The following is an 18,783-nucleotide window of genomic DNA, read 5'->3' on the forward strand; positions in this document are numbered from 1 at the left end:
TACTCTATCGATCTATGATATAAAAAATAGGTTATTCCGTTAAAAAAATGAAGGTGACCTTGAAATCTCTGAAATGCCTCCACCCACAAATAAAGCACGTACATTATAAAATGTGCCCCTTGATGCCATTTAAGTTCCACGTCTCAAAATGTTCATAAAGTGTACCGTTAAATCATTATTCGAGGTGATCAAAGTAGCTGTAATAAAACACTTAAGAACTAGAACGACAATATGTTTATGCTTCTTATCAATTAGTGCCTTCACTGGCACTACTGATGAATCGTTTTCAATCGAACCACACGAATTATCGACAGTGTGGGCGGAAATAGGAGTAAAAATACCCAAAATGGCTCTATCTTGTAAGAACCTAGAAGTACGCGTAAATAATTTTTCGAATAAAAGCTCGACTACTAGAGTTTTTGGTATCAAAAGGGAGAATATACTTTCGCTGAAGATGGCTAGTTGTCAAAATCGTACGTTTGATAGGGTTTCCAGCCGAGTTTCTGAATAAATCTGAAAACAGTATAATAATAATTCTGTATTAATAGCTTAATGATGAACAAAAGGATCTGCTGCATTAAGTTTTGTATTAAATATGAATATAATGTGATTTGTATTAACATAAATATTATGGTACTGGGTATATTTGGATAAATACAGTAAAGCCGCGTTAGCTGCGCAGAAAGATTTACACACTGTCTGAGACAACACTAATGCAACGATGAACCTCTTTATTTTTTTCGATGAAACTTTTTCTAACGTATTTGTGAGATGTTCTTGATTAAACCAAGATCAAATACGATATAATTTGAATTATATTTACCTATTGATATTGATTAAGTGCTGTAAACGATCAATAAGTAAATATGGTCCAAATTATACCGTGTTTGATCTTGTTTTAATCAGAAAAATCTCACAAATACATTAGAAAGTTTCGTTGGAAAAAAAATAAAAATTAAATAAGTTCATTGTTGTATTAGTGTTGTCTCACCGATACGCGGGCATTTAAACCTTCGTCGATGACTTGACACTCAATTCCTCTGTTTTTTTGCTCAATGTCCTTTCTTGTTCCGGGAACATACCAAGAGCGAAAGTAACAAGGGGTGTAAATGTTGATCCTTCATGCTTATTGCGCGCATACGGTCCCAAATTTCGAACAATTATAGTGTCTTTACTGTATATAAACAAATATTTATTGTATCCAACTTTTTCCCGCTAGAAAGTAGTGGTTCAATCAGCGCAAATACGTCTAAAAAGAAGGTCAATTTTACTTTTTTGTAGCCTGGAGGAATCCTTGAGGACCACAGGTAAAGATACACGCTTCAGGACTATGTTCTCCAATCAGCTCTTTCATTAAATCATAGGACACTGTGCCACGTCTGCCCATCCATGTAGTTTCTGCTTGCGAAAGGATATGCGTGACCTTCAATCTAAGGAGTACCAATTGTTTAAGCTAATAATTATTTAAACCGAGTTAGTAACGTAATAATAAAAATTACAATCATTGATTTCAAGGCACTCACTTCTTATCCATGCCAACTTTTTCCAGCTGCGCCACGTAGAACATGTTGTCACTGTCTTTGTTGAAATTGAGGAGGTTTATAGTTTTCCTAGAAGAATTACAAGATACAACGTTCTACAGAACTTTCTTTTGTTTTTGAATAGACTGTTGACTGCATGCAACTCGATAAACCACAATTAAATAAGAACTTCGATAAAAAGATTAATTTAATCTACTTAAGTGGAACAGTAGAAAAGAATAAATACTAACACGGTACGCCTGGCCAGGGCCCGCTGAATGATCCCAAGCATCACGGTCAAACCCGTGCCACCAGCCAAAATATGAATGACAGAATAACGATCAAAGGATTCAACTACAAAGGCACCTAAAGCGTTGCTCAACATAAGGGTCTGGCCTGCCTGTAGGTTGGTTATGGACGGACTCAGAGCGCCATTTTCGTACTTCTTGATCATCAAACATATACAGTCGGACTTATAATTCGGCGGCATATCGCCGGGGTGAAGGCACGAGGGGACAGGCGTATACGATCGTGATACATCCATTCCTGAAAATGAAAGAAAAATGAAGGATTTCCGTTAGAACATTAGGCAATTGTTTACTTAATCGATGAAGGAGATTTAACAAATGGTAGATCGATTCTGGATGACTTCTAAAACGTTAGATCAATTTCAAACTTGTCACATGTTAGATATCTTTTTTGATTTGTAAGATCGTATTTTATTTGCAACATACAGTGTTCGGTTTATCTGGGAACGCTCAAATATCTTGAAAAATATGAACGATACGAAAAAATGTTTTGGACAAAAATTGTACGATATAAAGATGGACATACTATACTTTTGTCTAAGGGTGACTTGAAACCTTAAAAAGTGCAAGGTTTCGAATTGTTGAAACTTGTTAGGGGTTCAACGTGTTTCGAGGTTTCGACATTTCCAGAAACACATCCAGTCAGTAAAAGTCATTAAAATTTTTTATTGCATACTCTCGTAGCTTCCATCGAGACGTTTCCAAAACACTACTACGTATGTACTTTGGAAATGTCTCGATGTTAGTTACCAGAGTATGTAATAAAAAATGCAGGTTCCCATTTGAAAATTTTCATATGACCTTCATAGGTCGTTTCAAGGTCATCGCAAGGTCGAATAGACAAAATTATAGTATGTTTCATTCGATATCGTACAATTTTTGTGTGAAACATTTTTTCGTATCATTCACATATTTTGAGATATTTAAGTGTTCTCAGATAAACCAGACACACTCTAGAGGGCATGTAGAATAATGGTGAAAAAATGCAAGGATATCAGTGGTAAATTATCGGTAGAATTAGGCATGAAAAGAGCATAGATTTTAAGTTGTAATTACCCACCCATAACGTTCATTTTGATTTCTACGTGTCTTCCAATGGGTACCAGTTCCAAGGAATTCTTCGCTCGTAGGACCAAGAAATGAACTAATTTAGAGAGCGGTGTATTCGTGAGTACCTCGTATTCTTTGTAGGATCGACTACTAGTATTTGGCTCCCGCGATATTGTGTGGCTACCCTGTGTTTTCCATATCTCTTTTATCTTCTTAGTGAACGTGAAGTCGACCTACACAATCAACACAATTTAATAAACTTTTCTCCAATTAATTTTATTCTATTACACTGTTCAACAAATTTAAACATTCTTTTCTGATCTGCAATATCCATTGGGAGATCCTTACAGAATTTCTCGTCCGACGAGACTATCTCCCTCAATTTTTAAAAAAACATGACCTTTTGTAAGAACACCCGATTTTGGGCAAAAATGACGTATTACGTCAAACCTAAAAGGTTAGAAAGATCAATTTGATCTTGAAAGATAGATCAGAGTTTCCTGAATATAACACTGTATATAGTTATACAATTGTGTAATCTCTAATGGTTGTAGATTGCTGTGAAAGTTTAAAAAAGAACCGATGAGCGTACTTTCTATGCACTATTTTTGCATTTTTACGAAAAGTTCTTCACCTAACATAAATTTGATATATAGTATCGGATTCAAAATCAGGTGTTTTTACAAAGGCTCATATTTTTCAAAAACTGAGGGAAATGGAGAAATTCTGCTTCAGGATTCGGGATCTGGACGAGAAACTTAATAAGGTTCTCTCAATGGATATTGCAGATCAAAAATCGTGTTGAACAGTGATTATCTAAAGTAGAATAAGTGGTATATAGAAGAAAATAAACACAAATTTGTTTTCTCCTGACCAACCAATATTCCGTCCAGTAATTCTTCTATTCTTTTAGCCGTCTAACCCAGATTAATCAAATTCTACATTCTAAATTTCTATGATTTGAAATGACACACAGAAGTATGTAGTAAAAACTTTCATTCTAGTAGATTAAATTATTTACCTCCATGGTATCAAAATTTCTTTTGCAAACCGGCGGCCATTCAATGCCCGCCGTCAATTCGAGCTCGTGCGTGATCACATCCTTCTCGAAGAACAACTTGAAGACCAGCTTCGAGTCGCTTATCCTTCTCAGTTGGTAATAAACGCTTGGATAATCTCGTATCGTTTGGTAGAACAATGTAATCGAATTAGACGTTTGCCTCCAGTCCATCTTCACATTCGATGGGCTACATTCGTTTACGTTTTCTGGACTAATACTGCGCGCTGGAAGTAAAAAATGGCAGCGATTATTTACTGGTTTCTTTTTTATGTATTACACCTTTATACTCAAAGACACTATACAGGATGTCCCAAAATAGCTGCGACTCCCGGACGTGAGAGGTTCTCGGGATGATTTGGAACAACTTTTTCCTTAACGAAAATGTTGTCCGAGGCTTTATTAACGAGATATTAACGAAAAATCCCGACCAATCAGAGCGCGAGTCGGCCAGCCGACTTCCCGCGGTAGCGTTGGCTACCAATCTCAGCGCGTAGCCAACTTTACCGCGGGTAGTCGGCTGACATACTGGCGCTACGACTGGTCGGGGTTTTTCGTTAATATCTCGTTAACAGAGCCTCGGATAATATTTTTGCTAAGGAACAAGTTGTTTCAAATCATCCCGGGAACCCCTCATTTCTGGGAATCGAAGCTATTTTGAGACACCCTGTATAAGATGGATTGACTTACTCGTACAACTTTTAATCAGGCCCAAAGTAGCGTTGGTACAATCCGTGGAGCTCGAGGAAGTGATTTCTGTTGATGGCAAGGTAGGACCGCTGATAGAACCACGGCTCAACTTTCCTACCACGCATTTCTGAAGGATGCTCTGATAATTTACCCAAGCGTGAACCTGCAACGAACGATCTATGGGTACGTAAAAATAATCATCGAATTCTGGAGATCATTCGGACCCTTCCGGACAAGGCAGACGAAAGGAAAGATCAGAAATGTCTTATTTGAACTTATTGGTCTGATAAGAAACTTATAAGGAAGTAACCTTGGCGGTCAATTGAATTTGACCCAATTACAGTGAACTCTAACTACATTGCCATGATCGGGGCTGTAGGGGAGTAAAATGGCAGTAAGTTCAGAGCCCCCTCCATTCTAAGTTCTATCGTCATAGCCTCGGCCTCAGAGCCTACGCAAAAGCTGGATCGTGCTGGTGCGCCAGCGTACGCAACGTGGTGGGAAATGAATTTATGTGGTCGAAAGTACTTGTGAGGGGGAAGTGCTTCGCGTGGCAATATATTTAGTGGCAATGTAGTTAGAGTCCGCTGTATTGTGATTTGGACAACAGGCTCGAGTGGCTTATCCGAAAGAGCTTTTCCAATTGAGGGACTCAGGAAAAAAATTGAACACATTTTTAAAAAAAAAAACGAGATATGAAAAAGATGGTACAGGTGTTTTCTAATAACAGTGCGTATAGTAATGAGGTATAATGTTTGGAAGTATACAGATTTTTCTGGTAAAGTTTAACTATACCCACAGTTTTCTCAAATTAAAGGTCGTGTCACTTGTACCACTCTTCCTTTGAGCCCCTCAACTGATCGAGTGGCGATAGGAACTACTTGGACTCACGTTTTCAAACAGTTTTGTTGCGTCCTTGCCAACGCCCCTCATCAACTCGCTGATCCCTCCTGGGTGGAAGTCCATGTAATGTGTCACGTTGAAGACGATTCCTGTGTTTGACACATCATTTTACAATCGTAAACGTCTCTAAATATTGAGTATAACGCTCAGTAATCCACTATATTTAGGCGATACCATCGAAGGCTACCGTGTCTGAATATTTTTTTATCATTTATGGTTATTTGCATTTTGATCATTATCGTCTTCATTGAAATCAGGCTCAATATCTGAGAGCTTAAGAAGTGTTACGTTTGACTAACACACTATAAATGTCCTTCTAACATGGTCGAAATGGTGATATTTGCGTAGTTCTTGCAATGAACAGGAAAAAACGCCTGCGGCTCTAATATCCGATTTTTTTACGTTCAACGTTTGTTTATAAAATAGGCGGTTTAAGTTTCATTTGTGAAAACGATGTTTTATATACACCAACCAAATACATACATATATGTATGAGTTAATTTCACTTAAGTGGTTCGCTCGGAGTAATGTGTTAGCAAATGAGAACGGCGATCGATGTGTAATCTCATCAGCGGAGATCGGATCCTATGGTCTGGGTAAATTATTATTGTGACCGAGTTAAAATAAGCGTAGATAGAACTCCGGAACTGGTTGATTATATTCTATAGCCTCGAGAATGTTCAATTTGCCACAAATTGGTCGACGTACCCCAAGAAATTTTTAACTCGATATACAGGGTGTCCCACCTAACCCGGCCACCCTTAATTATTCTCTTATTTGTCACGGTACAAAAAAATGGATCAGGAGAAAGTTAGAGTATTTATGGAAGAAATTAGGTTATAAGATTGAAGGTCATCTCAAGGTCATATCTTCTGAGATTTCTCTAATGGTAACGTTTTTTTAAATGGAATGCCCTATTTTTTGTTTGCCACTACAAAGAGGAGATAAAATAATTATTGCGATTATGGCATTTATTTTATTTCTGCAATTCATTTTCTGTGAGCTTCCACCTCAACCAGTTGCGTGTGAAATTTTCAGTCCAAAGTCATTTCAAGGTCATAGTGCAATACATTATTGGATACGTTTTAATCTCCTGTTTGTAATGGCACACAAAAAAAAATAGGATAATACATTTTAAAAAAATGTTACCATTAGAGAAATCTCAGAAGATATGACTTTGACATGACCTTCAATCACATAGACTAATTCCCCCCCTAAAATACACTAACTTTCTCCTGAACCATTTTTTGTATCGTGACAAATAAGAGAATAATTATGGGTGGCAGAGTTAGGTGGGTCACCTTGTATAATACATATGTATATTTCGAATAAATTTCGATCTTAATGAAGAAATTCGATTTTTTAACTGTACTTGGGTCAATATCTTGCATTTACCTTAAATTGATCCAGTCATTCTCAAGAATGTTTAATTCAATAGAAATTTCGAATAAATTTGGATCTCAAGGAATTCAATTTCTGAGGTATTGCTGGGTTCATACCTCGAATTGCGATCCAAGCGTCGTTCTGCTTGTTATGGTTGGCCAGCTCGGACAGAGATATGACTCGCGGGACGCCACCAACGCCGGTTAAATCGACGCCAGAATTAGTTAATCGGATCCAGTCCATCAGACTATGGCCGGGCGTTAGGGCTGTTTTATTTCGAGGATTGCCTGCGAACAATGAGAACTAGACGTTCGATAACATTCACTTTTTTTAATGCAAGAATAAAAAATTTCAAAATAATGTAATTCATAAATTAAACTTCTTTTACAAATTATAAAGGCACGACCTGTGCGGGACATTAGGTGCACCGTTCTTATGGACACTCAATGAACGCTAATGTGCGTTCCTCGTATGGCACTAGTATCATTGAGTAAATTACAATTACAAATATGAATCGTTGTCGTGAACTAATGAAAGACTGATGAAATCATATTTCCAATATGCAATGATACCATGCAAAAAAAAAATACAAGGAAGTAAGTGTGTGTGTAATGTGTAGTGTAAAAACTCAATATATTAAAAAATTTAATAAAGATTAATGGAAGTTTTAAATTATTTACAATGTGGTGTAAGCCTTCGTGGAATAAACTAATTTCTGTGTAACTCTCTACTGATAAAATTTTTCTTCGACTCTGATTTTTCTTAGGTAAAGTAATAAATTCGTTCACTTTATAGTGAACAATACGCACCCTAGACCCCCCCCCTTGATCCGGCGCTGAGGAAGGGAGGGAATACCCGGCCTAGTGAATAGAAGATGCTTCTATTCACTCGATCGTCGATTTTCTCGCCGAATTATACTGGGCCAAGTGCTAGAATATGCGTTCAAACTGGGGGAGTGCTCGGCCCCAGGGCCGTTCCTGGCGGGGGTGCAGAAGATGCCCCCGCACCAGGGCGGCCAAATGCAGTGACGGCCGCAGATCGTTTATTATATGTAAAACTTGGACTAGTAAGAATAATAATCAAAAGTTTTCCAATGGTTATGATCATTTTAGACCGACAAAATTTAATCAAATTAATTGCATATGTAATCTTTGTAACAGTACTCGTATACTAAAAGGAACTATCTTTATGGGCAGGCTACAATAGCCATATTTAGTGGATTAAATTCCCGTAGGTAACTAATAGTCGCTATTTATCAACTATAACAACATTATTACAAACATTATGTGTTAGTTTCATACTTATATGTGGAATAAAATATTAATTTCAAATAAAACCATTCAATTGTTAAGGATTAACCCGGGCGGCCATCATCCCAGGAACAGCCCTGCTCGGCCCAGTGGGTTCACTTAGCCGAGCACTCGTTAGGTGTAAACTAGGATAACAGAACGAAACTTAACACTTGTTGCTCTTTCAAAGAAATATGAACGAACTTATTATTCACCCTAATACAACGTGATCCACGAATGCAAAAAACGAGTATTCGTAGTCTAATTATAATGAACATTTCAATTTTTTTCTTTTTAATTGACGGTCGGAAAATTCATCGTTACTCTTTTCAGCTCGAGAAGACGCTTAATAAGTTGGGCTGGATATCGATGTTGATTAAGCTCGTTTGTAACTCAACGCTCGTGGAAACATAGCCAAGCGTATAAACGTTCGCGGGAACCGGGAACATCGGCAAAGCTACCAGGCAATTATCGTTAATTACTGACCGTCCTGAATCTGCAAACCGAGACTCTGCGGAGACCCGTCGCCGTCCATGACGGATAACAAAGACGCGCCGCAGCATCGTGGCATTCTCTCATCGAAACGTTTGAGGCCGGACACTTTTAATCATCCTCCTGCGTGAACATTCCAAACGTGAGAAGGGACCGGGCTCGATCTAGATGCGAAATCATCAGATTTTTCGAGGACAGTAGAGAAAAGGCCAATCCTGGTTGATTACCCAAATTTTAATTTACTGAGACAATGTCGTGATAAAATATATATATTTGTTTAAGTAGTTACGATTAATAATATAAAGATTTATAGATTTATTTGCAATACAGTTAATATGTGGATTATTATTCTACTGTAAATTGTATAGGCCCTATAGAGTGTCGCGCGATAAGCACCTAAACTATTCACTGCGCGAAAGAAATAACAAAGCAAGATTTCATATTGTATGAATATTTTCTTATCCTGTTTTCATTTTTTCAAATAGACGCTTCTGTAATCATCCCTTGTTTGTCCAGAAGGATATTGACATGGAAATATATTATTCCGTTTAAAAAGATCAAAAATCGGGTAACAAAAATGTTGGAGGACCCGGAAATGGGAGATTCGTGAGGTGATTTGAAACAAGTCTTTCCTTAGCAAAAATGTTATCAGAGGCTTTGTTAACGAGATATTAACGAAAAACCTCGACCAATCAGAGCGTCAATACCAATCGCAGCGCGTAGCCGACGTTATCGCGGGAACTCGACCGGCAGACTCGCGCTCTGATTGGTCGGGGTTTTTCGTTAATATCTCGTTAACAAAGCCTCTGATAACATTTTTGCTAAGGAAATACTTGTTTCAAATCACCCCACGAGTCTCTCATTTTCGGGTTCTCCAACATTTTTGTTACACCCTGTATTTCTTTTTTTCCACCAGATTCTTTGATCTATAGAATATAGAGTTTTCCTTTCCCACTTTTTCACGAAGTTGATAGTTTAGGCGCTATTTCAACCGGCACTTATCGTATCCGTTACTATTTTGAATTGTTTTCCGCATAAAATAGTGTCAGTGCACTGATCAACACTATAGCAGTCAACATGTTACAACGCAATGCGATCTGTATATGCATATTTGTAAATTTAAAATCACTAAATTTTTATCGACATATTTGTAAATATATTATAACAACAAAATAAGCAAATGTTTTTTCATAATGACATTTGGAACTCGGAAAGGTTTCAAATTTATTGAATACAGTAGAACATCTATCCAACAAGTTGTAGAGTGAGATACTCAGTTTTTTTGCGTTGGTTATGTCAAATGCGTTGACAGTTTGAAAATATGCTGTGCCTTCTGGTTCGTAAATCCTAAAAGATTTTGTCGTATCAAATTCCGCGTCATCCATATTTATATTAAATGCAAATACTGACAGAGAATATTAAGAAAACCCGCAAAAGAGAAATCAGCAAAAATTCATGTTCATAATCAAAAATGTTATCACAGTATTAAATTAAAGATACTGGAAGTATTTTTATATTCGATCAAATCAGCGCTTATTTGATTATAAATATACACTAACAGAATATTAACCAGTGAACCGCGGAAATGTGATAATTTATCGTCTGTATCAAATAATATTTTTCGATAATTCTGTTTCCTTTTCTAATTTCTGGTATCTACAGACAACCACATTTAGTTGTATTATTATTTATTCCAGTAAGTCCAATATTATTTTTTTCTTCTTCTAAAATCACTCGACTGACAGGTTAAGAAAACTAACGTCTTACAATTAGAGAGACCATAAAAGAAACTCTTGAAAACAATGAATACCATCACTATTTATTATTTAAAAAAAAGGAAATTCAGTGAAGTAAATACGAATACCGATATCGAGTATAGTGAAAACAAAACCTTGTGTAAAATGAAAAACGGCGAAAGGGAAATCTGCCAGAGACAATTAAGTACTAAACGCTAGAAGGTATATTTATTCAAGCACTATCTCATTTTAGTAATAAACCGAAACCAGAAGGGCGAATAAATGTCCTCGTTCGTTAACAGTCCGATATGTCGGGTCCATAAAACCGACGATAAAACGGCGGGAACGCGAGAAAGCCACGAACGTACCTGTACGAAATCGCGGTGACGTCGAAAATGGTCATACATACACTTGCCAAGTGACAAAAGTGACCCAAACAAACACTAGCCACGATCGATCCACACGACGGTCAAAACTGGTGTACTCCAAAACTATTGAAAAAAAAAAAAAGGAAAATGTATGAAAATAAAATAATGAAAGAACAAAGTCTTAACTGAAAGCAATCAGTCTCGATCTTGTTAATATTTTTCTTTGACGAGGATCATGTTTCGTGATGTCTAACAGGAATAATATCCTGACGCTATCGGATGATCGTTCAAAGTATGCTGATTTCAAAGATCGTTCGAGTTCGATTGTTGTGAAGATGAAACGTGACCACGAGAGAAACTCGAGGACGAAACGTTGATCCCGTGGTGGTGGACTGGAAGGTACTGCAACGAAACACACGCGACCGATATAGCCCTCGAACAGGTAGATCAATATAGTAGCTACGGCGTGCCTAACACGCAGGATCTCGCCAGTGAGCGCGTGGCTCTCCGCACAGACCGACAGACCTACGCCGCGATTTGGGTAAATCATTGTTAACCTTGGATTATTAACCCCTGTGGTCTATTGAGGTGGTTCGTACCTGACTCTCTAGTCAATAAAGTAACATATTAATAATTGGTATTAAACACCCGCTAATACATTTTAATAATGTATAAAAATTACATGAATGAAATTCAACGACATTTCCATTGATCGTTCATCACTATATTGTAAATAAAAAATATATTTTGGCTAGTCGTATGACTCCACTGTGCTCGTTTCTGGTATGTTTGGCAACGTTGCTTTTGCACGTATATCTATATACGCGGTGCGTGTTCAGTTTTCCCGCGTTGTCAATATTCAATATTCTTATATGTAAAGTTAATTATATTCTCGTGCATTATAATTTAGAAGATTAGAATACACTAAAACAGAAAATAAGTAAAATAATTTTGAAATGTATTTATATTTCGCGGGTATGGCCCTACTTCAGCAACGTTGCCAAGTACTCCACATAGTCCCAATAATCATCCAATAACACTATCCAACAAATTTAAACTTTTCTTCTGATCTGCAATATCCATTGGAAGATCCTTATAGAGTTCCTCGTCCACATCATGAATCCGGAAGCAAAATTTCTCAATTTCCCTCAGTTTTTGAAAACCATGAGCTTTTGTAAAAACATCCGATTTTGGCCAAGAATGACGTATTACGTGAAAACTAGAAAGTTCAATTTAATCTTGAAAAATAGAGGAGTTCCCTGCATACAACAGTGTATTTAGTTATTAAATTGTGTAATTCTTAATTGTTGTAAATAGCTGTGAAAGTTTAAAAAAGAACCGATGTGCGTATTTTCTATGCACTATTTTTGCATTTTTACGAAAAGTTCTTTACCTAGCACGAATTTGCTACACAGTATCAGATTCTGTAGACATTTCTGAAGAAGGAACCATCCAGAAAAAGTGTCGAAACCGTTGTTCGAGAGGAGGAACAGGTGGAGAAAATGTCATATGATCATCAATACAGTTTCTTTAAATTCATTTATAAAATTGTCTGTATTAGCGGACGCAATTCACTGATATCCCGAGAAAGAAAGACTTAGAATCACTATTCCTCGGTGCACAGGAGGGCCAATAACATTGTTAACGTTCCCATTTTTCCCCGATATTTATATGAGCCACAATCCCGAAAGTGGATTCGCTTGAGGAAATTATCCATTTCTGTCACGTAATCGAGCTGGACTCGATTTCTGGATCGAAGAGAACCTAGAAATTTTCATCTGAGAAACCAATACTCATTTAAAGATCTTGCCGTTCCGGATATAAAATTATGAAGGGAACGACCGAACGATGATCCAATCAAGTCTCGTCAGTTCTTTATCCTTCGAAAACGTTGCTCTATTCGTTCCAGAGATAGAAAGTTCCTTTTCCAGTAAGTTTTCTAGTTTATTTTGAGCCCAGTATGATACTTAACCTATTAACCGGGGAATTAACTTTTGTTCAACTCGTTTCACAATGGGCCCATATATATTTTATAAATATTTTCCCATATGGCCACGCTAAGTTTTAATGGGTAAGAACGAAGTAAAACGTAATACGCACCATTAAAAATTTCCATGACGAAATATATCAACATCTCTATTGGAGTTGTCTTCCTGGTATGACGAAAGATTTCGTCATACCTGGTTAACAGGTTAAGAAAAGAAAGAAATACCTACATTTGCTCTTCTCTGTATGAATTGCTTTAGAAAATATCATTTTGCATAAGAATGGAGTGCAGTGTATCGAGACCAGCTGTGTAAAGTTTTCTGGTTCAAAAAAGGGGAAAAGAGAATTTAAATGGTGAAAGAATGTTGGAACAACAAACACTTTGGGAACCACTTCGTCGCGGTGAGAAAAACAAGATGGCTCGAAAAGCCTTTGAGAAAATATTGTGGCCCTGCTAAAATATTTATCGTACGTGGGCTAAAAAGTGCAACCGATTTATTCATACGTATCAGCTGTTCCATGAAAGCCACGATATCTGCCTGCGGATGCTCGATACCCTGCTAGTCTGTTTGTAATTCTAAAGCACGGTAAGTTTAGCCAAATATCGATCACATCGACGTATGTCTCTATCCAGTTGACTTTAATGTCCTGTTCTAATTGGCGGGTTCGACATTTTTTTGAGGCGTGTACGAATGGTACTTCGAGCGTTGAAAAGAATAGACTATGATAAATAGACTGCGGATGTTTATGCATTTATAGCAAATTTTAAAGTGCAAAAGCAGTAAAATAAAGATTTTAGTAAAACTTAATGATACTTATATATTACTATCAACATAATAATACATTTAATAGGGGAAATAAATGTCTATCTGATTGTCATGTTTATAAATTAACGTCTTAAATTCTGAATTTGCATAAACATCTGCAGCCTAGTGATAAAACTTTATGCCCACGGTTTAATTACTCTAATAAGAACACAAAGTGGAAATGACTATATTAAATTGAGAAGTGAAACTAGTATATTCCAAGCATGTACAAGACATACAATACTCCTTTGCAGAGAAACTTGTAGGTTAAAATTCACAGAGTTCAAGACCAAAATAATGCATACTGTAGAAGGTTAATTTTCAAGTTTTTTATTAGAAGTATATAGGTATTCTAGTAAATCGATACATATATAGAATGACCTTGTATTAGATGTCGTTAAAATCATCTAAACATTCCCTATTTTGCTATGCATAAAAACGTATAGCATGCCATTTAAAAAAAATAGAGTAAACTTTGAAGTTTCTGAAAATCATCCTCTTGCAAAATAATTACTACTGGAATGTTATGGCACCCATTGTACCATACAACTTTTGTAGGTAAAGGTTTTCCATATCTCTAAAAATAACGAAGATATTCAAAGTGAACAGAATTATTGGGTCACTCTGTGTAACACTGTTGTAATAATAGTATGTAAAAACAACATTAAAATGGGAAAACAGTGTTAATGAACACAACGACTACCGTCACATATGAGGTGACCCAACATATGAGTCATATGATGCAACCCGCATGGCCGATGACGCCACTAGTCGGCACATCTCTAGTCCTCGAATTTTGCGGTATATTTTCTTAGCAAATCTACACCGATCCGAAGGTGTAGAGTCCAGCTATGGTAGCCGAGCCACATACTTTTTCGACACCTTGTACATAGATCGTCAGATCACAATCAGCATAACATAGTTGGATGAAATTCAAAAAGTCGAAATAATTTTCACCAGTATGAATTTTCTCATACATTAATTTCTACCGTGACATCATGCGATCTGAAATGTTTTTAGAAACATGTACAGAAAGACAAAGAATGAAATATTGAGCATGGCTCAACTCAGTAGGTTGGTCAAGCATCTGACCATTGAGTGACTACTAGATGTTATCTGAACTATAAACTCTTTTCGTATCTTATTAAAAACGCGACTTGTCTACGAACCTGATCAAGCACCGATTCTCACTATCGGGACAGAACAGGGGACAGAACAAATGGTCACGCCGATCGGCCCTGTCCTACCCTGTCCTGACCCAATAATGCAAACCAGTAGGGATTCCCAATTGTCAGTTGCTAAGCACTGATTCCAATCCCGCGTTGTTCAGTCCACATCGAATAAGACCAATTCTCACTATTGGGACAGGACAGGGGACAAAATACACTCGCCGATCGGCCCTGCCCTGCTCTATCCTGACCCAATAATGCGAACCGGGCATGAGGATGATAAGGATCCATTCGAGAGTCCGACCCCAAGATGTCCACTGACTTCGTACGACCATGAAGGGGAGTTTGATTGTAAATCGAACCGATGAGTGACGACAAAGTAGAGAAAAACCTTTGGTTAATTGAATAATGAGGATTCAGATGTTACAGGTGTTTTGACGACATAGCCTGGTATGTCAGAAGATTCCCGAGGGTGTGGCTTATGCGTAGTAATCAGTAGAGATGAGGAGACATTAGACCCCAAGTTCCACTGATGACATTCCATAGCGTCTCTCATAATTTACACTTCTTTGTATTGTTTTCTAATCCACAAAATTTCACAGTGATTGCAAAAATTATTATTCCGGCAAAATATCAGACGGTTAGCTTCAAGACTATTCAAGATATTGAATGTTAGAGTCTAAAATCTATAAAAAAGACCAGTAGAAGTAATGGGTGGACCAGATCTTCCCCACCTTGCGGGTCTTCAACTTCTCAGGCCATGTCCTATTTCTGGTAAACCATTTATATAATGAACATGAAACATCCGTGCCAACACATACTAACAAATACAAGCTACAGTCAAAAGCATTCGTAGCAATCGTGTTGGCTCACCGGTGGCTGAACCGGAAGACGATCCCAGCTGGCTCAGAACCTTGTTCGATTCCTGAAGCTGCTTCACCCGAGTTACTCCACTAGCTGGTGATAAGGACTTCACGCCTACCTTCTTCATCTTTTCCTGAATGTCGTTCGCGTCATACTTTCCTCCGCTTTCCTCCGAACCTGTCTTCCGAAAATCCGATCTCTTGTTCATCCTGCCGAGTGACTTCAGTTCCAACGATTTTGAACAGCAACTAACGATTCAAAGTACTGCCTTCCAGCATGCCATAGTCCCGGTTAGAATCTGAGGAAACAGCGGAAAAACTTTTGCACTCGTTCCCGCGCGTTTCAGAGGCTTTGACTGATCTGAACGGTCAGATCAAGGTTTCAGTTATTGAAGTCGCTTCCGATGGGCTTGGAATGAGGACTATGCGTTCGGCGTATGTGTTAGAGGATTAGAAGACAGATTGAAATACTGTAGACTCTAACTATATTACCACTAAACATATTGCCACGCGAGGCACTTCCCCCCACACGTACTTTCGAACACTCAGATTCGCTCTCCCACCACGTTGTGTACGCCTGCGTACCAGCACGACCCAGCGTTTGCGCAGGCATTGAGGCCGAGGCAATGACGATAGAACCTAACATGGAGGGAGCTCTGAACTCATTGCCATTTTACTCCCTTACAGCCTCGACCATGGCAATATAGTTAGAGTCCACTGTATACTTCGTACATATTTTGTGAAAGTGAACGTTTTTACAACTGGACACCTTCGGTAATATGTAATTTAATTACTCGAATTTAAAATGATTATAGTATATGTACATAGTGTTTACACTAGTTAAACGTGCAACGGATAATAAAGGCGTTTGTGCATAGAATATATTATTACAAAAATAAAACCATGTGAATTTTCATAGTACAATCTAAAAACTAGAAATGAGTAAATACCTTTATTTACCCACTGCACATGTTAATGTCAAGTATTGCAAAGTAATAAAGACAATAATAACAATACTACAAATATATTTAATAATATGTCATGCAGATGGTTAGTTAAGAAAGTATAGTAAACATAATAATAATAATTTCTTCCACTTAGTTTGTTAATTATCATAATTGTGTATTTATTTCAATAGAATTGTCCCAAGCCCAATACAACTGTCGTTACGGTTAAGTAAGTTTATCGTGAACAGATATACAGGGAGAGGCAATAACTATTACCACCTTAGATATCTTCGAAACTATACGGTTCACAGAAATATTTGTTGAACCAATGCTAATAGTTTTTTTGCAGGTGGAGGTACTTCGGATAATTCAAGGTCACCTCCATTTTTTTAAACGAATCGGTATGTTTTTGTTTCCGTAGAATGACAGAGCAGCTTAACAACAGCTTAAAACAAGTTTAACGATTTATTACATAAGATCATAATAGATATTCGAAATGATAACCATCATTATCAATGCAATATTGGATCGACGTCAGAACTTATTGACGCACAGGCTGCAATAATTCACTGTTCCATGCTTGAGGTGTAGTTGGTACTTCTTTGTACACTTTATCTTTCAATGTTCCCCATAAAAAGAAATCTAGTGGTGTCAAATCTGGTGAACAAGCTGGCCATTATATTGAACCGCCGCGTCAAATCCAACGATTTTGAAATTTTTCATCGAGTTCCCTTCGCGCAATCAATGAATAATGTGCTGGACATCCATCATGTCGATAACACATGGTTTGTCGTGTAAATAAAGGAAATTCTTCTAGCAAAGGACCCGATATATCTTTAATCAAATTAAAGTAGATGTTGCCATTCAAATTTCCGTTGATAAAATGGGGGCCAATAATTTTGGTTAAACAAATATTTCTGTGAATCTTATAGTTTCGAAAATATCTGAGGTAGTAATAGTTATTGTCCCACCATGTATAATAGACTGCGCGGTCTAATGGTAGGGATGAAGAGAGACCAAAGGACAGTAGTAGAGCTGGAGTAGCTCCTCTTTTGCTCGCACATCGCAGAGGGAGGGGAGAAAGTGATTGCACGCACCCGGTTAAGTGTGATCTTTATTGTTAAATATTTGTAAAACTATTGACTGTCTAGATTTATATTTCATTAAAATCAGTGGTTAAAGCATTGTGCGATTGTGAAAGTAATGTAGAAGCTGTTATGAGTGTTATTCCAATGTGGAAACGTGTTTAGAACCCAACGGTAATAACAAATCACGACGTAGGTGGAAGGATGTAACGAGATGGCTAGTTTACGGTGACAACTAAATCATTTCATGTTCGAATAATCGGATAAACTTATCAACGCGTGGAATCTGTTTGAATAAAAGAATCTAGTTGATTGTGAACTCACGGTTTCGCGGGACAATATCACAGCACACAGAAGCCGCCACAGTCGTGAGCTAACCTCAAAAAGCAATCGGCGATCGTGAGCCACATTTCAAGTCGAAAAATGCAGGAGCCAGTCTCTCACCGCACTACACAGGTACGTCTTAACTCAGGACGAGACGCAACCAATAATAAAATCACCAAGGATAATGAATGTTCTTTGTCAGGTGATAAGAAAGCAAGTAGCTACAAAGTACAAAGTGACATTCACCCTATGTACCACGCCATACCACGCACAGTCACTCGCGCGCACGTGATCATCGATGCCACTGCCCTCTTTAGTCTCTCTCTGTTACTTTCTGATGAACGATCGAGTCGCCATCTCGATAACTTTCGAAAATCAGTCTCCGGATGAGCTTCGAATTAAAACTTATATCCCGAATAAGAAGTTCGTATTTGACTGTGAATACATACGTGCTTAAAAAGTTCTTAACAACTAAATATGAATCACAATTCAAATAAGAATTCTTTACTAAGTATATGCTTAAGTAAATGTTTATTTCCAGACTATGAATGAATCTAGGCGGGACTTAAGAAAATGCTTAAGAATAAGAAGTGACCATGAATCCCGCTCTTGGGCTCATAAAAATATCAGTTATTCTTATGTAATTATATTTTTAACAAAATTTCACGTTTCAATAATGTGTTACTAAAACTTCATACCAGCAGTTACTGCTTGCAACCATCAAGGCTCGTATAAAAAGAAGGGTAAGAAAAGGTTTAAATGAAACAAATTTTGGGAACAATGGTTTCGTGTTGGCATAAATAATAC

The 18,783-nt window shown here is 37.4% G+C and overlaps 1 protein-coding gene across 1 annotated transcript; it reads right to left on the reverse strand.

Annotated features, from left to right (window-relative positions):
• Positions 1 to 171: 171 nt before the first annotated feature.
• LOC107190478 (cytochrome b5 reductase 4) lies at positions 172 to 18,086 on the reverse strand. The gene is made up of 11 exons (XM_015579290.1): positions 17,977 to 18,086; positions 15,631 to 15,919; positions 7,028 to 7,198; positions 5,517 to 5,617; positions 4,626 to 4,788; positions 3,900 to 4,162; positions 2,889 to 3,111; positions 1,772 to 2,066; positions 1,524 to 1,610; positions 1,272 to 1,430; positions 172 to 513 (listed from the first exon to the last, which is right to left on the reverse strand). Exons 2-11 carry the CDS (start codon positions 15,827 to 15,829, stop codon positions 459 to 461), a joined length of 1,716 nt encoding a protein of 571 aa, XP_015434776.1. The 5' UTR covers positions 15,830 to 15,919; positions 17,977 to 18,086; the 3' UTR covers positions 172 to 458.
• Positions 18,087 to 18,783: the final 697 nt, after the last annotated feature.

The sequence above is a fragment of the Dufourea novaeangliae genome, unplaced genomic scaffold (genome assembly GCF_001272555.1).
Source record: "Dufourea novaeangliae isolate 0120121106 unplaced genomic scaffold, ASM127255v1 scaffold11, whole genome shotgun sequence".
NCBI classification, from domain to species: domain Eukaryota; kingdom Metazoa; phylum Arthropoda; class Insecta; order Hymenoptera; family Halictidae; genus Dufourea; species Dufourea novaeangliae.

Excerpts from the sequence above, each read along its gene's own strand:
- LOC107190478 (XM_015579290.1), bottom strand. The coding sequence starts at position 15,829 with ATGAACAAGAGATCGGATTTTCGGAAGACAGGTTCGGAGGAAAGCGGA. Across the intron at positions 1,611-1,771 it reads GCCCTGGCCAGGCGTACCGT|GAAAACTATAAACCTCCTCA; the intron begins GTTAGTATTTAT and ends TAATTCTTCTAG. Across the intron at positions 514-1,271 it reads TTCCTCCAGGCTACAAAAAA|ATTTATTCAGAAACTCGGCT; the intron begins GTAAAATTGACC and ends TACTGTTTTCAG.